The 24642-nt window shown below is 41.0% G+C and overlaps 1 protein-coding gene across 10 annotated transcripts in view; it reads right to left on the reverse strand.

The window, feature by feature from the left end:
- The window catches only part of LOC135502070 (pleckstrin homology-like domain family B member 1), a 106127-nt gene that overhangs the window by 67177 nt on the left and 14308 nt on the right, over positions 1–24642 (reverse strand). For 5 of the 10 annotated variants that reach the window (XM_064794574.1, XM_064794572.1, XM_064794571.1 and 2 more), the window contains exons 1-3: positions 20623–20678; positions 14507–15463; positions 2457–2577 (exon numbers count right to left, since the gene is read on the reverse strand). In XM_064794574.1, coding sequence (XP_064650644.1) covers positions 2457–2577; positions 14507–14731 — 346 coding nt within the window. In that variant the 5' untranslated portion in view covers positions 14732–15463; positions 20623–20678. Of the gene's footprint in view, positions 1–2456; positions 2578–14506; positions 15536–20622; positions 20692–24642 lie in introns of those variants that run through there. The other 5 variants (XR_010449734.1, XM_064794575.1, XM_064794577.1 and 2 more) reach the window with 5 other exon arrangements.

The following is a 24642-nucleotide window of genomic DNA, read 5'->3' on the forward strand; positions in this document are numbered from 1 at the left end:
CAGATTATAAAGTCACATCGGTAAATGTCATTTTAAACTGAATTAAACTTGTATCAATCACTTCTAAACCTGTGATAAATCAATTTAAATGGGCAATAAAATATAAAATGCTGACACTTCGCGTTGACGGGAGGCACTACAGTAAATCATCCGATCAATCCTTATTATGAAGTCGGAGCAAGTTCGAATCAACGTCTTTGGGGAAATTTTACAAATTTGCCACCATTGTCAATCACCACGCTAAAAAACTAACCAGCCACCATTCAGGGCAAAACTTATCCTAGACCTTGGACATAGTGTGCCTGGCATCAGTAACATGTTTGCCACACAGATATAATACATAATCTACAAAATAGGAGTGGAAAAGAAAGGGTTTTGACACCAGCATCAGATATTCCAGGTCAAGGTTACTCATTTTAGGTCAAGGTCACTCTTTTTAGGTCACAGTAACTCATTCTAGGTCAAGGTCACTTATTCCAGGTCAAGGTCGCTCATTCCAGGTCAAGGTCACTCATTCCAGGTCAGGGTCACTCATTCCAGGTCAAGGTCACTCACTCCAGCTGAAGTTTACTAGAAACATTATTTACACTCTCAGCAGCAAGGTTATCAGCTTTCTGTGAACAGAGCGGGAAAAAACCAATGCTCCGGAACACAACCAACTTTCAATATTGACCTGTCATCTTACGATCAATAAAACACAGTGATTGTTATTTGACCAACGTTGGTTTGCGGACATCGGTTAATTTGCCACCTGATATCCAAGATAAATGCCTGACCAGCACGTTAAGTCAGGGACTGGTCAAGATGATAACGGACACTACGCTGCCTGGTTGAAAAGACTGGTGGAAGATAAACATCAACTTATGGAAATCTGGGCGACGTTTGCTGGCTCAGTGGTCTTCTGTGATCTATGTGCAGAATCTTGGACAATGACCATCGACCAAGATCAACATCAGTCACACAGGCAACTCTTTGGTGACCCCATCAAAGCTGTTGAGCTTATCCCCTAATAAGACCACTCAATATTTTCCACTACAACCCCCCCAAAGAACAGCAACATCAAGGTCAGAGAAGTGGTCACCCAGTGCATTGGACACCATGAAAGCCTGCTGACTGTTGTATTGTACGCGCCGGTCACTGATCCAAAGGTTGACCGCGCTCAACGTTGCTTAGCTTCCACTCTGGGGCCAACGCGCCAACCACTGGGCCATAAAGGAATTCCCCCATGGCCAGCGGGTTAAGCCGTGCCATATACCTGGGGGTACTATACAACTGTCACTCAGAACGGAAGGCAAGATGGTCAGGCTTTGTGTCAAGAGCCAAGGGAATCCATCAACAGTGTTGAGCTCATCTGCTAAGACTTCTCAATCAGGTCCACGACAACGATAGCACCACCACATCAAGGTCAGAGATGAGGTTGTCCACTACAATAAACATCACAAAATCTGGCTGACTGCCACTCATCAGAAGCTGAAATGGACTGGCTGAGACAAGAGGTGAGGGCCCCTCGAACTCAAGGCAGAACAGAAAGCAACTAACAATAATGCAGTCAACCAAAGGAGATCTGAATGGACAGTATCAAAGATTGGATGGGATGCAAAGGCCGGTGACCTGATTCGCCTTGTGGAAGACAGAGCAGAGCAGGTAGTCACTACACTGCAGAGTCAGCCCAATCCCTGCACAGCTGAGACTTTATAATACACTTTCTAACCTTAAGCATATCTGCCACGATGACCACTGGCTAACTTGAACCAGCTAGCATTTAGCAAATCTTCTACCATGACCAATGTGCTTACTTGAAACCCATCTGACATCTCCTAAACAACCATTCATACCATCAATTTAATGGTTTACGAGATCACTGAATCCTGCAGCGTATTGTCACATCGATGAATAACGCAATAACTATGACCAGAATTGGTGATTTGTTTATTTGAGGTGACACTTTCTCTAATGGTCAGTAAACAAGGGTTGGACGATGGAGCATTGGAAACTGTGTGTATATCCGTTGTTGACATGGGCAGAGCAATAAGCCATGCTGGTAAACAAGATGGAAAATCTATGAAATTTTTCATCGACTGGTCTGGCTGAAAGCAGGAGTGAAACTTCGAAAGTTATCTAGCTTGACAGATCTGATACTAGTAGACTGATTACTAAATTAAAACAAAAGTCAAGCTGGAACATGTCGTTATGACCATTGAATATCTTAGCGTCGCCCACCAATTGTCTAAGACCTCAGCTGACATGAGAAGTTCGAGCCAACTCTGCCATGTACAGCAGAATCTTGAATCAAATCCTGATTGCATGGATGTCAAATACACAGGTCTCAAAGATCACAGAGTCAACTCTCAGTTAGGTTTCCTTCATCTAACTCTTTCCTTGAAAGACCTCTTTGGAAAAACCCTTGGTGCAAATATCTGAATATGAAATAGATTTTTGTTGAAGGCATCACCTACCTGGCTTCAGAGGAAGAATCGTGACCGCTGTACTTAGCCGTCCACCGCCAAGGCTGACCAGATGGGGCACATCCGCTTGTACTTTGACCCCATGACCTGTCTCAGTTACCTCCAATTGGTCCTGAAAATATAAAGAGTTGAGACCTTTAGGATAGGAATATATGCTGGTCTTGGATGCTCTTGGGTGAAGTGACAAGCCTTGGGTTGAGGCCAGGGATTAGGAAGGGTACACAATGGTCCGCGTCATCATCATCAGTCAACAATACAGCACGTTACCACAAGCTTCTTCTAGCTGACCCTACCCTTGGCTAGGTCCTCAACTTGGCCAGGTATCGGCAGTTTTTCACCATCTCCAGGTCCAAGCAGTGACTGGCTGTCAGACCGGAAGGACATTTGCTGGCAGCCTGGGCGTCTCCTGCCATGCGCTGGCTGGTACAGGTCAGCCCAGGTCTTGTGATTGCGCCCTCAACATGTTCAATGAATAAAGAAGATGTAGCACTAATGGGTAATTTTGACTCCGATAATGTCAAAGTACCTAATTGACTCAATGACAACACAGACCAACGTCGGTGATGACAATTATCCTTAGGAAAATAGACTGATTTGTTTCAGTTATTATCCGATCTCTCGACTGATATGACATGCCCTAGGATGGCCCCACAGATTGAAACTAACGACTCTGTAATGACTGTCACCAATTATGTCTAATAACTCCATGTATGTCTCTTTGGATGAAGAAGGAAGCTGCTGTAATAAGGGGAGGGGTTCATTAGGTGTGTGCCACCAAGGCTGCCAGTGTGTTCAAACACCATCTTGGCAAAACCGACAAGAAACACAGCGTTTTCATTTAGCAATGATGATATTACACCGACGAATCTCTTCGAAGGTGAGCTGTGAAGGTTAAGCCATGGTCTTTGTAACAAGTCATTGACATTTGCCAAATGCTTTGGAGATGATTAAGTAGGTGTTTTGAACAAGGATCACTTGGCAAAGTACTAACCAATGAAGAAAGACTTCCCAATTTGCCAGTGCTTTGGGTAAAGTTCTTGCAAGGGTCCTCTGACTTACTAGGGTTCATATACTGCCAAACTGACTCAAACTTTAATCAAATTTGGTGACAATAAATTTTTCAGCCATTCATCAAAAAACATTCGGGAAGACAAAGAATGAATTAAATGCCGATATCATTGACTGCAACTAAGTACAAAATGCAGCGTATGGTATTGTTTCCTCATCAATCCTCAATTCCTGCATCCATCCCGCTGGCCACCTCACTCAACTGTTCAATCAATAATAGATGAACCGAACCACACCGGGCGGAAGTTAATACGGGAACGCCAAGCCGGTAATGACTACTGGGATGCATTGTCCTAGCGCTCATCATGATGATGATGAGATGATTTTGTTCCTGATAGCTTTCGGAAAAATTATGTCATGCTATCCAGGTGTATTGATAGAATTCTGGTTGGGTAACGCCTTGTTCGATCAGATAGTCCACACTATCTGAAGATTGTTGTTTCTGCAACTTTGCCAAATTTTTTCTGCAACTTTGCAAAATCGATATGGGGATTATCTTTCAGAGTTGATTTTTTTCATTAATGTTCAAATTCTGAGAAATTTTCAAAGTCCAAAAATGACGATGCCTCTTCATTTTGAGCAGAAACATTGAGAAAAAAAAATCAAGTGAAAAAATTTTGGACTTAGAAATTTTTCTCATCTCTCAAGAGTTGATTTTTTTCCTAAGTTCAAAATTCGTAAAAATTTTCAAAGTCCAAAAATGATGATCTCTCTTCATTTCAAGCAGAAACATTGAGAAAAAAATCAAGTGAAAAAAATATTTGGACTTAGAAATTTTTTCATCTTTCAGAGTTGAATTTTTTCGCATGTGCATAGGGTCCAGATATTTAGCCATAGTGCTCAACGGCGGGACCTGGCCGACGTTGAATTATTACGGGTATTTCCAGCCCAGGTTTTTTACAAGATTTTTCTTTAGACTGGTTGCCTTCCAAGGATAAGGCCAATCTGCCCCCCCCCCCCTCCCCATAAGGGCCATGTGACATAGGGAAATCCACTTCATTTAAAACAGGTCCAGGTCTTTTCATTCTGGAGACGGCAGAGCAGAATTTGCTAACTTGAAGGATATAACTTCGTAGATCCAATTAGGCAATAAGAAATAAGAGAATACTCAATGCGTATAATCCTTCTTGCCGACTGACTCGGGCCATGATAATCGGCTCTACGCTGCTTCCTGAGCCGATTCTCTGTCGTCAGAATCACCGTTGCCTTATCGGAAATGTATCGGGTGAAATGAGATTATATAAAAAGGTTTCCTCGACGATAGCTGATCTGTGACAGAACTGAGCATGGCTGAAGTTGTATTCTTTCACAAGTGAACTGAGCGCATTGTGTTTTCATAGAATTGTATTCCTACTGTTTTTATGATAGGCGAGACATTTGAAGAACGAATGGCAGTTTCAGCTGGGGTGCAGAAAGAAATACAAAACAGATTCCATCTACGGCATATTTGACGGATTTTTCACCAACACTGATAGTATGGGGTTTGACATAAATCTCAAATAAAATTTTGTGCCAGCACAGCATGTGATCAACATGCAATGATGCTAGCGGGGAGATGGTTAAGTAGCTGTGTCTCTTGGAGAAAGTTAATTTGATGACCGAAAATTGATGGTTCGCCGGCCGAATGTTAATCATGTGGTGTATTTGTCCGCTGGTGATTTATACGGAGCAGAGGAAGTCTCCAACAAGTGCACCAAGAATAAGTTCCACTTTATTCCTTGATGATGACCGGAATGAACCAAGGTCATGTCCTGGGGTGGAATAAGTGGTGATGACTTTGAATACGGGTTAGCCATTAGTATTAGCAGGAGGTGTTGTTGTGGTCATGAGAATGTTTTTGGTACAGGTATGTTCAGAGCGATCTGTTAACAATAGGCCCCAGAGCCTATCGCTCAGCAGATCATAACAAATTTTGAGAAGCAAGGAGTTAGCAAGAAGTTAGTTTGAAACGGGCAGAATTACGGGAACCTAAATGTACTGATTTTAGTGTCTCAAACTCTATGACCATCCACTTTGGCAGTCGGGAGGCAATCACTTTAACGTTTACACCCCCACTTTTCTTTATGGACATGTTTAATACATTAACAGGAACTGTCTAAATAGGGAAATTGGGGTGAAAATGTTAATGATGCTCGATACTAATCATGAGTAAATTGGATATGAAGTTTAGGGCAATGTAATTAACCTTCTGAAAGTGAATATTAAAGTTGGTTATTAATAACTCAACCCTGTCACTACAGCGCATATCAATATGATGACGACTGAGATGTATAAGATATGTTTTACATAGGATTTATGTCGTCACTTGTCAGGTTAATGGTTCAAATATCACTCGTCATAAGCAGGGTTGATGACCATTGAGATGTATATGTAAAGTTAGGTTTTACATAGAGTTCATGTTGTCACTTGTCAGGGTTGATGACCATTGAGATGTATATGTAAAGTTAGGTTTTACATAGAGTTCATGTTGTCACTTGTCAGGGTTGATGACCATTGAGATGTTTAAGTAAAACTGGGTTTTACAAGAATTGATTGGAACAGCCCATTTTCTCATTCTGTTTTTGACATAACAGTCACCTGCACTCTTCAACTAGCTTACGAGTAACGACAATTGACAACATGCTCCTTCTGGCTGGACCCTGCCAGCATCAACGCCCATATTTATTGCAACATGTTTGTGTCAACGGATCATACTAAGAGGATTACCACAGGCAGGCGGGGATCGCCAGGGAAATGAAACAGCATAAACAAATTTGATGGCCACAACTTCTTTTTCTTTTCCTCTGAGTTGCGACCAACTCACTGGCATCACAATATGAGAGCAACCTAAATCTTCTTTCTCAGAGGTATACTGTCATTAACAGCAGTAGCACTGATATTTATTGACTGGAGAAACTTTTCTCCAGATGAAACAATTTCCTCTTTTCTGGCTTCAAGGTGTTCCAAGATGGTCCCAAAGGTAACACTTTGCCTGCAACTTGTCAACAGTAAGCCCTCAGACTTTAAACTCGCTCTACATGGCTCTTTGCTCCATATCCATAAATCCACAACTTTTTACCAAGAGTGTGACCAGAAGCGGAGAGTCAATATTTACCTTGCGAAAGCCATTAATATCACACCAACAAGTGGTTACGAGGAAAGAGTGAGAAATACTTCTCTAGGGCATCACCTAAAACACATCAGTCATTGACATCTTTTTTTATTCAGATTTTTACGACACCCTGAATAGATTCTCTCAACAAACGCTTGTCTCTTTCCTAGTTCTGTCCAAGGCCATCAATACAATGCTCACACAGAGGAAATTGCATATGTTTTCTTGATGATAACAGCTGAATAGTTTGCTACAGCCATTTTCACAGTATATCAGATTAAAAAAGATGACATGATATGTCAGACAAATGGACGCTGTATCTATAGAAATCTTTCCTCCGACATTGTCATTCATTTCTGACATAAATATACGTTATTTTCCCCCTAGGGGGCAGTGATAAAATCAACGCAGGGAAGCATGGTATTCGCATGGGACGACGAGAATAAGATAAACACATCAAGAGTCATGTTATGCATATTGGATGCGGTTTTTAGAATCCCGGTTGGCCGAAACATCGACAGAATTGCTACAAATTGTTTGCTTTTACATAATTCAGCTACTCGGTTGAAGCAAACGACTGATTATACGCGGGTGATAAATAACTTCTTCCACAAAAGTATACAGGCGTTTATGTTAAAGGGACAACTCAGGGAGAAGTTACCTGGCTAGGATGATAATGCCTCCCCTTGCCACCATGCACCGCTACTGGTGATATCAGACTAATGTTGATCCCGTATAATGATTTAGCCATCGTTGCGAGGCAGTTTTGGGCATTTGGCTTGTCCGACCTCAGGCCTGATTTCCCCAAGGTCATGGCCTGCCACCAGATGTTGATATGGGCAGCTGATAAAATCTTCTTATTCATACCTTGAACCGCAATACACAAGAGCGGTGTGCAAAACATGGTATCGATAGGTCATCATAACCTGTATCAGACATATCTAGTCATTAAAAGCGTTCAGAATCTGAAACCTGCAGCTTTCCCGATAGTATCAGAAATCCGAGTCACTTCATTCAATCCAGCACTGTTTCTCGGAGGACAAACAGAATGTGGTCATGATATTGAATGAAATCAGTGGAATACATTGGTGATGTGTTATTGATGATGTACTTACTTACAATGGAGTAACCCGCTGGGAGGTGAGCGGGTAGTTGTAAAACAAGAAACGCAGAAACGAAACAGAAATGCAGAAACGAAACACTGGTGTCGCCACACCACTCTTGTGGCGATTTCGAAAATTAAAGTTTTACGGACGGCTGAGGCATAGATCTTTTCATTTATGCTGTCAAATAAATTTAGGAGGAGAAAACGAACTTCCGAAATACTCCAGAAATCGGAAATGTCACATCAATGCATCTTTTAACAACTCTATCACGAAATACCACTTTGCATTTAAATGTCAGTTTTAATGGATTTCATTTTAAAACAACACATCAATTTCTACCCTGGGGGTTTCCACGGGTTGAAATCGAATGAGATACTCAAAGGGAGGTATATCAAAGCTCTTGAGTGAGATGCGAGTTTCATGTTTATTCCCCAAAAACTGGTACAGGAACAAGCTTTGAAGTCTTAATCTCGTGATGAAACTTTCCAAATCAAATAGGACTCCCACTGATGCAATCAGCAGGTAACGAGTAGCTACTTCCATCCCACGCTTCTCCAGGAAGTTCAATGTAATAATTGAGCCACATGAGTCATTTTCTGTTTATCACATGAACATTTACAAGTAGTTTGCTGATTTTTTAACGTGAATCCTCACAACTTTCATTCTCAAGCTAAATGTGAGCTTTGCGTTATGATGCTATGATGCTATCAATGACACTATGAAGACGTGGCAATGACGTCATTCGTGCTTGCCTAAACAATGAGCATGGCAATACCGAGGGTGCTACGCCAGAAAAACAATAGCTTCTCGAAAGTTCTTGCACATCATACACTTTGTAAACATGAGGACTTCCTTTATCAGTTATAGCATTCATACCCCATGCCACTTTGTTCAGACATGATGAAAACACACTCGTACAGAGAAAATACAAGAATTTCTATCTAACACTAACCAAACTTAAGGTATTTCTGAGCAACTTCTGAAAGCACTTCCGTGTGATCAAAGCAAATCATAAAACACACACGGAGCACTCAGGTCCTTATACTTCCGTGATACAAAAACGCTACCGCAAACCTTGTGAAGTATCTTATTCAGATCAAAATCGCCCGGAATCCGAATCTACAACGCATTAGGCCCCTCAGCACTTGTTTTTCAAATTCCGTGATGCAAAAATGTTGATGCGAGCCACATGAGGACCTTGTTCAGATAACCGTATTCAGATTGCCCGAATCTACCATCTGTACCAAATGACAGCAATGAGGGCTGACGATAGACTGTAAGCAGACTAAATGATTTTTGAAATATCTGCGACATTTTTGTCGATAGTTTCCGCAACTTAATCGTGAAACAACTGGGAAGCACTCAAAGGCATGAGGATGAGAGGTTACTTGCGTGAATTTAATCAAACGCGAATGCATCGCGAAACTCAAGAACGATTCTGAAGACACTCACAGAAAATGAAAATACATCGTGGACATCATCTTATTTCCTCTCTGCTCAATTTCTGCAGCCAAAAATGCCAGTGCTAGTCACAATCGAGAAAAGTCTTGTCACTTCTAGTGCCCGGCAAACGAGTGCTGGGACCTACAGCAGTTATCACCGCAACCAGATGAAAAAAATATCTTGCTACATGTATACATTAATACAAGTTAGCACTCTCTGCGGCAAAATGGTCTCCAGCTTGTCAAGATGGGTGCAAAATATCCACACTCAAGGTTATCACCCCCAAGTTTCATTAGATCACTTCTGGGCTTTCCTGGGAATTAGCCTGATAATTCTTGCTACGTTTCATCCCAGCTCAGACTTTACCAAGTCAGTTGCCTGGACACTCCAAGAATTTGTGTGGGCGCTCTTAGGAGTAACTGTCAGAGCTTGTCACGGTTTAGCCTATGTGTCACCTCTGCCAGCTAGCTGGTGGAACTGGGTTGATTAATTGGCTGCAACCCAGGGGCCGAACAGTCCATGGTATCAATATCAAATACAGTCAAGGAGGTGATAAGAGTGCAAGTACAGGACTGGTAGGAGGCTGCCCCTGGACACTCCTTCAGTTGCTCGGCTTACAGGTTCGCACATGCAAACATGGCTCTCCTTGCAGACTAATACCTCTGTTGCTGTGCTGAGAGGTCATCCAGTACATGTAACATCCCACAGGGGTCTCCTTTCAGATTACCTGTTGCTGTGCTGAGAGGTCATCCAGTACATGTAACATCCCACAGGGGTCTCCTTTCAGACTACCTGTTGCTTGGCTGAGAGGTCATCCAGTACATGTAACATCCCACAGGGGTCTCCTTTCAGACTACCTGTTGCTGTGCTGAGAGGTCATCCAGTACATGTAACATCCCACAGGGGTCTCCTTTCAGACTACCTGCTGCTTGGCTGAGAGATCACGCAGTACATGCAACTCCAGGGCTCTCCTTGCAGACTACCCCAGGAGTTGGGTATTCAAACAGATCACCATGTTTTCATCATTGCAAGCCTTCCAAAATTTGGTGACCAAGCTCAACATCAAACACCACACCATGAGCTTCTGTTAGGATTAGTACATTGACTGTCAAAATGATCCGATACAACAATGGTTTATGGCTGGCTTCAGATTCCTTGAACCCAAGGACACACTGCAAATTACCAGTTTAGCTTTTCCTTTCTGCTCTTGCCCACGATAGCTACTGGATAGCCAACGGATAGCCAATGTCGACAGAACTAATTGGTCAATAGGCTAGGGGCTAACATCACGCCATTTTGTTATTGGGAGATGTCCATGCCAGCGTCCCCCTCGGCCGTTAGTAGATGGGAGAAAGGGCATGGTCTTCCAGCCCAATGGCTCAAGCCCATTTTAGCAAGGAATGTACACCAGTGACCACTGTTCAACCATTGTTATATACAGTACACATCAGTATTTATCCCAAAGCCCCTGAATGAACTATAAGGCCCCAATTAGAAATCATTTGAGTCAGATTTTTTCTCGACACCCAATCTAGTCGAGAAGTCATTCTTACTTATTTATTGACCCCGGTGCAGAAACAGATGGCGGATATTTACAGACGTCAATATCACCGTCTGCTCCAATAACGATAAGAAAGTCACATGATTGGAACTTGTTGATATTGATGACGATGGCTGTCGCAGATTGATTGACAAGAAAGGTGGTATCTTTGACAATATTTCACCATTGGCTAGGAAACTAGGAAACTGGGACAAATTTCATGATATTGTTTCTACATAGTCTGAATAGACTGTGGGGTACTAGAAACTGCTTAGATTTATCAATGAAAGCTTAACCTGCCCAGGATTTAGACCAGGCTGCTCAAAACTATGGACCATTTCAAAAGTGTTTCTTATCGGTTTCCTTTAAGACAAAACTTTTACAGATTTTATATTAAAATCGTTTCCATATTGAGTAGCATTAAGGCTTCAGTTGTACACATCCAAATCCATCATTCCAGGTCGTATAAATCGATAAGATTGTCTGCAGAGTCGGTTTTAAAGCATCCACCTGGAGCAAAAGTGATACGATTCAAATCTGTTCAAAGGATTGACTTCTGACTGAAGGCGTTTGTGTCCTTTGCGACATGAAATCACATGATTGGAATCTAACGTGCCAGATCATCAAAGTCCAAGAATCCTTTGATATTGTAACAGATTTAGCTCTGAATCGCCAGCTAGAGGCTATGAACACCAGCTGGAGGTACCAAGTCAAGATTATTCAAATCTACTCGAAATGTTAACTTCTGACAACTTGCGAAAAAGTATTAACACTGGAAGAACTGAACAGCAATTCATGATCTGCTTAAATAACAATGGGGAACTTTTATCCTTCGATATTTTCATGAATAGCAAAATGAAACGACATGAAAAATTTCACGGTTTACCACAGAGGTCATTAAAGGGATTTGCGATCACGGAGCCTGGCGGCTGTCATGTTCAACTCAACTGCACCCAATTGCCGAGTTTAATCTACTTCAAGAGGCCAGTGCCCATTAGTGATACACTACAAATGCAACGCTTCTTGCCCATCCTCTGACTGAAGCCTTAGTAGTCAAAGACGGCATTATCCTCGGTCGTTTGTTTTGAAGTTCAAGCACTTTTTTATTGGAAGAAAGGTTGGACTGAAACCATATATGTTGATCACAGCCTTTATGGTTTAGGAGAACTTTCCATGTCACAGCACCCTTGTTAATCGATGCAAAAAGATACACAGACGCAAAGACATTCCAAGTACAGAAGGAGTTAATCTGATATGGCAGGCTCAGCCAAACATCTTATATTTTTCATAAACTTACATCTTACACATCAACTTTAGCCCAGCAAGCTCTCAATCCCAGCTTCATGAAGAAGGCTTCATTTGCACCTCGAATCATCTCAGTAACACCTGCAACCTATTATTATGATGGGAACGAAACGACTGCAAGCACTCTTTGCCCGCCAGGAGAGAGCTAATTCTACCGCAATCATATTATTACTCTCTGTCTTGCCCAGAGCTTTACAAACAATACCTATAATTTTCCCCACTTTCGGCTGATATTTTTATCAAGCCCGGTGGTCAGTGGTGAATTAGTACTGTTTGAAAACCTGGTTATAAAGAAACGTCAGAGTAAATGAAGATATCTACCAACAAACGTTAGACGTGTTCGGCTGTAGTTATGGACAGGTGACTAATTGTGCACACATCACTCATTATTCATTTTAATAGGCGGTCTTAGCTCCCACACTTTCAACAAACCAGACCAAGGTCACAATGTTGCAGAAAGTAAGCAATACGTCTTAGTGTCTGATTGAGATGCAAACAATCACATACCAATACAATAGAGTTCCAAAGGTCATGAAATTGCTTTCTTTTTGCTGGATTTTAGGATTTTAGTATTAGTGATGGATGCACTTAGAGTAGAATACAGACTTCTGAGAAAGGATACTGATGACTCTTCCAACATCTGCACTGCCTGCCCTGAAACTGAGCAGAATTTGACACTCAGCCACCACCAGCAGTTGGCAACGCACTCTCCAGGCCAAGAGCCAACTGGTTATTGACAATCAAGTCACTGCTAAACCAACTTCGCCATTTGTATAAGTACCATTCTCCCTTCTTACGAATGCTTGATTACCCTTCGGCTATATTTCATGACATTAGCATGACGACAACGACAAATTCAATGTGACACCAGGCCATCAACAGAATTGCTAGTGAAAGGAAATTGGCACTTATAAGTGGAAAGCTGTTAACTCTAGATGGCTATTAAACAGTACGAACTTTAATTTGTGACTTAACGCAACACCCGCTTCTCTTATTTAGGTACATGCACCCAAACGATATTATAGGGAAATCACAGGAGAATTTCTTCGCGCTTATCTAACATTGATAGACGCTAGTTTAACTTTGATAGAAGAATTTAAGTAAAAGTTACAGTTGGGGTTTATACTATCATCTGGCTTAACACTTTAATCCACAGGTCTATCCCCAAGCCTTTCAGCAGAAGGCAGATGGGCTGTTCAATCAGCACTACAACCTGAGCATTCTGACTTGTACCCATTTACCGTGAGGTCATGTGAAGAACCTCTATACACCTTTCCAGAAAGGGGGCGCTGAGTGTCCGAAATAGTGATGTCATAAGGGGAAACTAGGTCTTATGGTGGAGGGATAAAGGAGATAGTCATGGTTGACCAACACACTTGAATGCCTTTAATGACGGACAAGGGGGAAAAAGTTAGTTCCATTGCAAGCCACCAATTTAGCATGTATAGAAAGTCCTATTTGTTCACTGTTTCATCTTCAACTGAATTCGTCTGATATAATGGTTCTTAAATCTGTGTTACCTCAAAGTGGCCATGTTCGACCCCCCTTCCCAGCTCTGTAAATGCATTGTAAAAGAAAGCCATGATTGGGTTTGTGAAAACTGCTGCCAACGCCATGCTATTTCAGCCATTGATTGAGCAACTGTGCCATGCTGAGGGGCAACTGTCAGATTCGTCGAAGAAAGGTGCAGAAAGTATACCGCAATCACTGCAAATACACCAACCAATCATCGGGGAATTTTCCCAACTCGGCAATCCTAACCGAGATTCTCAAACCAATCGCCAAGAGCTAACATCAATATTAGTGGGATATCGTCAGAAAATAGCAATCAGAAAAGATAAGTTTGGCTTAAATTCCCTCGCCTGCTCTCATATTTTCCCCAAGTGGATATTTTTGCGATAGTTAGCAGCGTCTCCAGCTGTAAGCTGGGTATTTCTGGCCGAACTTGTCTGAACTGATAGCACCCATGGAGAGGCTGACTGGGAGGACGATTTGAAGCTAGGTGAATCAGGCAGGAGTGTTTTTAAGGGAGATAAGCACTTGCAACTGTTGGTAATGTCACAAATCGAAACTGCACTCATAGAAATAAAGGTTTTGAGCTTTTGAAAAACATTTAGGAGTGTAGAAATGCACTCTGGAGAAGTTTTTCAGGTTTTTCACACTTGTGGTTTTTCAGAATCTCCAAAAAGCATTAGGGGTTTAAAGTAACCAAAAAAACTCTTTTTCTATTGGGTGTGTAGTAGTCTGAAAAAAGCTCTTTAGCTCTCCTAAGATACTTCAATTTGAAGCACATCTCACAAAGATGAAATTTCTTCGCGACCCATTACCAGTTGAAACCATGACACACTGTTCGTTTAGGGCTAAAATATTGGGCCTTTTTTGCTTTTGTATCCTTTGATTGAGACATAGACCTATCACACAGAAATGAACAGAACAAAACAAAACCAAAAGCACCAAAAAATTGAAAAATTGAAAAACAAACATTTACCGTATTTGCATCCTTTCCCATGATAATCCTTATTGTCACCCTAAAAGGTGGCGCTTTAGGTTCATCCATCATCATATCAACGAACGCCTTGAACCGATGGCGTAATTCCTCATATCCGTTTTTGCGTATTCCCGGCATTTCCATAGATTTGCGCATCCACAACACCTCGAAAGTCTCATAAATTGCGGAGAAATCTTTGTCACCGGTAAACATGCTAGGCTTCATGAATATTCAGAGAGGTCAGAGGTCAAGCTGGAAAATGCTATTTTTTCCTCTTCAGAACATTTTCAGTGATAGTTACGAAAGGTCCACTTCTCCTTGAAGAGAAAACGAAATGAAAATCCAATTGCAAACTTATCACTTGCTGACCTGCATAAAGTTCAACTCCTCAGCAATTGAGGAGTAACGAAAATCCACAAGCAAAAATTCAAATAGTCAATTCGAACAGTAGCTTGATCCTTTCAAATGCAACTTTGATTATCAACAACGAAAGCTCTCACGAAGAGAAAAAACTAAATCGAACCAACTTGATTTGTGCCGATATGAACTGTCAACTCCTCAGACTGGAGGATTAGTAAAATCCGATAAGCCAATTGTTTTCGTCAAATGGCACAGAAATCAATTACTGCATTTTCAAGTCGCGACGATGTACAATATGATTATTTACACAAACTGATTCGTTCTGTTCTTCCTCTAACAAATCCACTTGTTTTTCTTCACATTGGAAGGCCAATCCTATTCGAAAAGTGTCACTCGAAAGATTTTCATGTATATTTTGTCAAATCGTCAAATCTTCTTATCAAATTCTATTCAAGAAGATGAAAAACGGAATATTTCAAGCAACATAATCCAGTTTTATTTGCTGTCAACTTCGAAAGTCAGGCCAAGGTTGTACTAAGCCAATCAAACTCAACCCTTACGAATCCCAATTCACCATGATGATTTACCATGATGATTCTGAAAAATTTTCAAAGTTAAAAAACTTTTGGGACTGATGATGTTACTTCATTCTGAACAGAAAAAAAACAACTGAAAAAAATATTTGGACTTCGAAATTTCTTCATCTTTCAGAGTTAAATTCTTTCATAAAAGTTAGATAGATAGCTAGAGAGAGCCTTAAAACAAATGGCCTATGTCCTATTCCTATCTGGCCCAAAATACCCAATATGACTTTTCCCAGCCTAAACTATTTCAATTTGACAGGTTGACATTAAATCGCTGATGGCCAAAGATAAACCTATTTTCAAGTATGAAGAATATCAATACCTAAACACTCTACGTCCAATTCTACCCCAAAATGGGCCACTTCAGAACTCCAAAACTTTCTATGTTATAAAATGGAGTTTTACTACCCTTTCAGCCTAATTAGACCCAAGACATTGTACATTTTGAGTGCATGACATACAGCTGTTTTAGTTCAACAATTGACGCCAGCTTTTCTAGTATAAATAAGACACAAGCCCAAATTGCAGACAATTCCCATCCACTACAAAAAATCTAAAATTCTCAATTTCCTCGCATTAGATGGGAGTGGTTGAGCATATATGGTTTATGTCAGAATGCTCCGATAAAACAGTGATTTGAAAGGCTTGTTGCCAAGTTAATTAGTGTGATTAGGGTATGCTAACTAACTACACAGTCGTTTCATTTCCCTAGTCAATTGTTTAATGACATCGGATGGCTCCAGGAATACTAGTATGGTACTTCATCAAAATCATTGTATTGAAATCACAGCAGCTTTCAACAGTTTTTACAAATGAACAATTTTTGTAATGTGACCTGCAACAGTTATTGCTGCAATGAGCGATAAAATGATTACTTGTCTGCCGGCAAAACCTGTTATCGCTGAGTTTGAAATTGCCAGGATCACTGATTCTTGTCACCTGCGATGACCTCCATAAACAAGAGAACATGATCGCACGTCGCAGCAATAGAAATCACTCCTTTATCCGCATGTTAGTGCCAGTGATTCTATCTTTTTTCTATTTTGTCAAAATTGGCCCCTTGCCTGGGGAGACTGGCCTACTTAAACCCGGTAGGCACCAATTAAGAAGAGAAGACTCTGAAATCAAATCGAACATGCCCCATGCACCACCCTCTAAAACCACCATTGCTTATGGCCATTGAAACTAAAGAAATCTGACCAATAGTCTACCCTCAAGAGCCCAAATCAGAATGGACAGATATCTTAAGAACCTCTAATGATATATTAGATTACAACATCACAGCATTGCAATCATATTTCTAGACAAAAACCCTACAGCGTTGTATTTTATAGATTTTAAAAACTTAAATCTCGTTAATTATGCAAATTAGCCCCATTAAATTTGATTAGCAAACAAGGAATATAATGAAGTTAAAACAACATTCTGCCGTTGCTTGGTAACCAAGCCAATAAAATGATGAGATTGTTCAATTCATTGTGGAGAATTGGAAATTGTTATTATTCAGAAAAGACCATGGTTTGGTCTAAAGTGTGCTGATGTTCAAATGAATACGAGTCCAAGCGGAGTTTCCCCATATCAGACAAGAGTCTTGGTACGAAATGGAACATGGGATTCTTATTCTAAAATACCTTGGTACCGTAAAGTCAACTTTTAAATGGAAAATGCATAAGCCTCGTTCTGAGAGTGGAGTGTTTTGGACACGCAACCAAGATGCTCTACCAAAGTTCCCTCGGGTTGCACTAAAATGTGGAACCATGCACACAGCTCACTTCAGAAGTTTGAGGCTCTCAAAACACTGCTTCAAACACAAATCAGCCAAGGAAGCATCAACCACCCTAAGTTTTTTAATGAGCACTACACATATTTGCTGAGAAAAACGCTCCAAATAGCCCATTTGCGCGGATTTTAGCGTCACTTGAGCGAGCCGATCCGGACTTCCTATACGCGCTGCCGTAACATAATGTAAACAACGGCGCTACCGGCGCTCCGGGCAGGCGATGGATGGAATTTGCCAAATTCGCACATATTCAAGTTATTTCGTGGCCTATCTTTTTAAGTTTGAGGTATTTTAGAATAGAAATTGAACCCTCGGCTTCGGACCTTGGTTGAGTTACCAAGACACTCTCGGGTGGAGCTAAAATTTCGTCCAAACCCTCGCCTGTCGGCTCGGGTTTGGACTGTATTTTAGCTCCACCCTCGAGTGTCTTGGTAACTCAACCAAGGTCCTCCGCCTCGGGTTCAATTCCTTAACTCAAAGAGAGATGACCCCAAACGGATGATCCCGACATTTACGATTTTTCATCACTCACCACAGGGAGAAATCGAGCAACCAAAAACCAACAGTTCTATCACCTGCATTGCCCCCCAAGACACAGGACACCTGCAGTCCTATGACCTGCACTGACTTATGTATGAAAGCAACCATATCGGCTTGCGGTGAAAAACCGATGAGCAAGCGAAAGATTCTCTGGTGAAGATTAAACGTCAAGGTGATTGAATCCTCAGAGGTTAAATATCATTACTTCACGGTGTGGTTGACTTAACCCATTTATTGCCACACACCTTTCAGTTTCTTCATGATTTTAACCCTCTGTATTCCAGTGTCAGTATCTGTCCATCCGTTCTTTGGAAAAATCCCATCAGCAGCCATTAATTAACCCATCAGCTACCAATAACTTAACATGATACTATGATGTGATTTACAACTTTGCGGAAATACGTCCGTTTTTAATTGTTGATCACAAATGTAAAGCTCAAATTTTCCATTCTTGATTAGATTTTTTATAAAATCGCTGAATGTAAACCACCGCGACCGCGAAAATGTTCATGTTGTGACGTCATCAACGAAAATGGCATCGAAGCGAGCAGTCCGGGTGGGATTAAACCATCAATTTCTAGAAAATGTGCATTTCGATTCGAAAACCTTACCGATTTATGAGAAAGTGACGTAGTCATTTGTCAAAAACAGCTAAAACATTATATGGTGAAATTTGACACGAGTTACCCTTTAATGCGGCCTATCCTTTCATGTTTGGAAAAGATTTATTTGTTCTCGAAGTTTCATGAAGCAACAGCTTGAACTCAACAGCTCAAACCCATCCAAAGAGCTGTTACATGTAAAATCCTAAACTGATTTTATCAGAGCGCATTGAAATCGACAGTTTCCATTTTAAGGCCACACCTGAGATAGGCGATATATCAAACGATATCAAATTATATCAAATTAATGGTTAGACTGAGTACCAGGTGTGTACTGTCAACGGATGTGTAGATTACACTGAATATAGCAAACCGGTTACACAAATACAACACGGTTTCTATTATAGCTGAACAGCTGTTTCACGTATCTTCCAACTTATCAAAATTCGAGTCTAACCACATTCACGTCTCATAATATTTGAAATGCAGGAATGTTTCACCTTGGAGGTTTTTTGTATTCTTTATAGGTCTATTAATTGTAAGGTGCCCGTGTTTGCCTTGAGCCAAGTTGGCATTACCAAAGCAACTAGCTTTCTGAAAGGTTGACGATAGGCGAGCTAGGGGTCCAGTTTCTGGTCTCCAGATGACGAAGATGCAGTGTCAGGCAATTAGGCTTGGTTCTAGTCAAATATTATTCCTTGGACACGTACATGCATGAACAGTACTGCTGTACTGTGATACAGTAGAGACACCTATAGGTCAGTTCGTGACACTTAATCTGGCCCACTTGGCTCCTGCCTATCCTCTCACCCTTTAAAGATCTAACTTAACGATCGCAAGATGAGAACCGTACTCTAATTGAAGCTTAGGCTGCAAGACACGTCAGAGTGTTCAATTAACAAAATAAGCAAAGTGTCTCAGTAAAAATCACCTTATTGCCAGGAAAGCAGTTTGTGATAACGACGGGCTTAGACTTTGATGGAGTTCGTTCTTTAGGGCTAAAGACTGATAGATGAAGAGGCCACGCCACCTGGCATCATTGAGATAGGAGCTGCAGATGGGGAAGGATGATGTTAGGATTTCAGATGCGTAGTGTCCCTCCAATGATAGGGGGACAACTCAATAGTGAAGACGAGGCGTTTAGGTTGTCTCTGAGCTCCCTCCCCCATGTGGACATGATCCGTCATCAGCAGAACATCTGTCATTTCCGAGGCCAAGGGTTTGGATTCAGTGGACCCCTGCATCAAATGGTGGAGAGGGGCAATTCAACCCCAAGAGGAGGTGTTGGGCCATCAGAGTTGGCCAGTGGGTGCAAATCCATGTTCAACAGCAACATCAGATTCTGTCATTTCTTAGGTAGAGGGCTTGACTGACAGAAGCCTCATTATCTTCAAATTGTGACCGACAGGGCTGAGTAAGAAGTGATGCCGTTCAGAAAGTGACACGACCTTGGCAGTTCACTGCCATGCCATCAACAGCCAAAAGAACAGTGACCCTGAAAGCTTTCCCATGTTCTCACCCCTACACCAACAAAAGTCCTTTGGTTCCGACCACCAGGTTAAAGCCACTGGTAAAGGGTGATGGTTGGTTGCATTCATTCAAAATGACAAATGTACGTACATTTGGTTGGTAATATTTCTGAATGTCCATAATTTGCAATTCATATTCAAAATGTAACTTTCAGGATGGGTGGCAAAATGTGTCAACTATGACTGGCGTCCTGTGTAAATATATGTATGATTCATTGTACAATTTGCATGAAACTATGCATATTGATGACGATTAAGAAGCATCAAATGAACCATAGCAGAAGGTTGTTTGAGTTCGAGTTAGTCAAATTTATCTGCAGGAGAACTCTCTACGGACAACGCGGTTAGTCATGGCAACCTTTGTGTCAGTTAGATAATATTAGTAATAACTGGAGCAGCACTACATATATCACCCCCCCCCCCCTCATGCCTGTCAGTTATTCAACATTATGGAAGTTAAAAGAATGAAACTACAGCCATCCACTTCCTCCCCCCCCCCCCAACTTGACAACGCTGCCAAAATCAAAATACTACATATATCCATTCTATTCCCCCATCTGCTCCTCCCACAAAGGTTCAACACTAGCTAGAAGAATATCTCCACATGCCTGATTTGACTACTGCCCCCCCCCCCCCCAACTGAATACCCCCCCCCCCCCAACTAACCCCACCTACTAAGCTATGTTATGTCACACCATGCTCAGAGCATCACAAACCCTACCAAAAAGGTCTCATCGCTGAAGAATATATGGACTGTAAATCCTCGGTACTGCATCTAATCCTTATCCGTCACAAATACTCCAATGAAACTGTTTATATCCAGGATATCACAAAAGGAAATTGACGTCACATTTGTCCTGCTCCGGTGAAATTCTGATATATAGGCACCAATCTGATTGCATCAAGCACGAAAATTGCGTATTCAAAATCAGCCAACCAGGATAAGCGTAGGTGTTAATCTGACTACATACAGTCCATTAGTGATACACCCCAGCGAATCATGAATACGGTGTACTCTTCACATGGTGCAGGAGGGCCTCTGGATACGCATCACTTCGTTTAATCAACGGCCCAAACAAGTGAAATTCACAACGAACCATCCAGGTGTACCAGAATAGGTGTCGATCAGTAGACGTACAATCCGTTTGTGATTAATACTGATGCGTTCCTCCTGAGCTGCCCCAGTGAGTCGTTAATGATGAATGCATCATACCAATAAGTGCACAGTCAGGTTACATATCGTTTTGTGAAAAGAGAAACCTGCTTTGGGCTATATAGCCATGTTGACATTCACTCAATGCCGTTCTGATGAACTCCTAACAAAATGTCCTTCAGAGATTTAACCATCCAGATGAACCAGAATCCCTTACGAAAATGAATCCCAATTCACCATGGTGAAATGATGATTCACCATGATGAAATGATGATTTACCATGGTGAAATGATGATTTACCATGGTGAAATGATGATTCACCATGATGAAATGATGATTTACCTTGGTGATTTCATATTTACCATGGTGAAATCTGCATTCAACATGTAATACTTCACCATGGTGAAGTTAGCTTCACCATTTAAGAAGAAAAAAAACAAGTGAAAAAAATATTTGGACTTAGAAATATTCTCATCTTTTTCATAAGTTCAAAATTCTGAACAATTTTCAAAGTCAAAACATTTTTGGGACTGATCATGTTTCTTCATTCTGAGCAGAAAAGAAACAAGTGAAAAAAATATTTGGACTTAGAATTTTTTTCATCTTTTTCATAAGTTCAAAATTCTGAAAAATTTTCAAAGTCAAAACATTTTCGGGACTGATGATGTTTCTTCATTTTGAGCAGAAATAACACAAGTGAAAAAAAATATTTGGAAAAGAATATTTTTTCAGAGTTTGAACTTTTTTTCTTCAGAATTTGAACTCATATATATGATCACCATGGTGAAATATTTTACTGTCCCAATTTACCATGGTGAATTTAGATTTCACCATGGTGAATTAGACATCAATTTACGTAAGGGATAGGATTCAATCAGATTGAGTGTAATCCATTAGTGATTAATGCCAATGCTTTCCTCATGAGTTGGTAGAGTGAGTCGTTAATGATGAAAATCCCATATCATTAAAGAGCATAGGTTACCATCATTTTGTGAAAAGAGAAAAGAGCCCTGGTCAATGCTGTTATGTGATCTAGACTCTATCAATGAATGAATAGCAACATCAGAATTCCAAATGAATCATGTTATCGCAAATTCACCAAGTCCGCTCAACCGACTGGTTTTATGGATAATGTTTTGAAGAGAAAAAGCAGCTTCGGTCAATGTTGTAATGTGATCAAGCTCTATTACCGGATGAAACTATTGGACATAACAGCGATCAATCCACGTTTAGCAGCTACAGAATTCCCGATCAATCTTGTCCTTATAAAATTCACCAACTCCACTGCATCCACTGGTAACAGAGAAAGTGACAACCAGAAAGATGTGCCCAAGGTTGTGATGTGAGCACACCGTGTATCGACGGTTGAATCCACAATGATATTTGCTATTTGCTAAAGACCGATTCATGAACTCCGATGCCCACAAACAAATATCTTGTACCATTCTCAAAATGTCAAATATCCAACAATCATCGGATCATCTCATTAAGAAAACAAGCTTTGTCAATGTTGCGATGTCAATATTAGAGGATAGATCTACAAGTTACGCTGGATATACATTTGATACACTGTTGTCACTGGATATACATGTATTCACTCCAGAATTCGTACATCCGAAGTACCGATCAATCAATTAAGGAATGATGCCTAGCTGTTTCACTGATATTCAAAACAACAGTGTGACCAATGCCCACACTGAAAATGCTGTCCTAGGAACAGCCCCAACTGGTGAAATCTGCCAAAAAGGTTATCTTTGGTCAAAACTTTGAAATTAGGCCTTTTTAGGTGGGAAAAACGGAACATTCTTCAAAATCGGAAATGTCTCATCCCTTGAACACTTTGAAGAAAAGTCTTACACCCTCTGACTTTGGTTCCATAGTGACAACCTTACAGCCCTTCACAGGCAACACTGAACTGGCACAACAAGTGGGAAGACATGTGCCTATGAAGTGAAATCAGCAATATAAGGGGCCTAAAAATTACTAAACAGAAATCCTTTTCACTTTTTCATTCGCAAGTCCATAAACCCCACCAAGAATGGACCTATAAAATCCAGGCACTGCAATTGATTCCTAGGCCTAGTTCAAATAAGGCCTAAGCTTACATTCCAATTAAAAACAGATTTTCTCAGAAATCAGATAGGTTATATGCAGAATGTAGAGAGACGTGACGAGTGTACCTTTCTGCACTTAACGACATCAATACTAATCATTTATACAACAACCATAAATTCCACTATTTAGATAGGTTTTTGCAAAATCCTATGAAACTTCAGAAATCTTGACACAAACTTTGACAGGCTTATGCCCCTTGCTCCGAATTATCCACAAATCAAATAGTATCCCTATCAGACAACTATCAAATACTTCACAAGTTGAACCGGCTTAATTACATAATCCACTGAATTGAACTGGCTTTTAAAGCAGATTCAAGCATTCTGTTTACCGTTCCATGCACCTTTCATGACTTATCCACATATCAAATAGTACCACTATCGAACATCCATACTACACCAGCTCCAGATACTTCTAGGAATGAATCGAGAAAAGTGTTATCCCAACTCACTGATCAACAGACTTCTCTTAAACTGGCCAAGCTGGCCGAAGATAAAAATAGAACACTTTACAGATAGCTCCCTTTAGCTGATCAAAATAGACCAACTTTGCCAGGCCACTTTAGCAAGATCGCTTAAATGTTAGCCGCTCCATCAGAATCGCTAACCTTAGCTGAACCTTCAGATGGATGCATCCAATGAGACTACAGATGTGAGCGCTTAAAGGCCCAGTGCTGCCTTGACGCAGGTGGCAGGATTTGTGCCATGAATTGTGCTGAGTTCAAGTAGGCTACACCGGAGGAGTAGGCATTATTGCCACCAGATCACGTTACTTTATTGACCAGTTCAGATCAGTTTGCTACTGGTGGACTGTGAACACTTTCGCTTCTCTCGTCAGTCGTTACAGATGAACGCGAGCACTGGACATCCAGGGGCTGGGCGGCCATAGTACGCTATTGACGGATGGAGGGTTGTTGTAAATGGGGGATCAGGAGCGATGAAGAGAATGGAATGAATGATCAGTGCCGCTCGATTATTTCATGTAGCGAAAGACTAATATGGCTCGATTGGAAATCGTTGTATTGAAGCATGGCGATGGAAAATTAAGTCAACAGTAGCCTGCGGAATCTGCTCAGGGCAAAGTCAACAGTTGAAGCAGATATCCTGATCAATTTATCACCCATTGAAGGCAATAATGAGGTTACAAATGTTTGATAAGGGGAGTTATGAAATGGTATGAAATGGTACTTCAGAGATGAGTGCGATTGTGTTCGATTGGCCAAAATGAATCCTGGGATAGATTCCGGTGACCAATCATAAGCCATATTGATGAGATTGCTTAGGTACATTGACTGGCGTCGTAGACGGATCGAGCAGTTTTTGGGTGAATGTCCCCAGTCGATGTTGCCATCATCAATCAATGTGTTAAGGATCGATTCCACAAGAGTAGTTAGCCGCTGTGTCTAAAGTACTCTTGCCTTTAGTGGGTATTTTGGAATTCAAGTTTCCCAAAACTTGCTTACAAATCATAGAA

Source organism: Lineus longissimus, chromosome 18, assembly GCF_910592395.1.
Source record: "Lineus longissimus chromosome 18, tnLinLong1.2, whole genome shotgun sequence".
NCBI lineage: Eukaryota > Metazoa > Nemertea > Pilidiophora > Heteronemertea > Lineidae > Lineus > Lineus longissimus.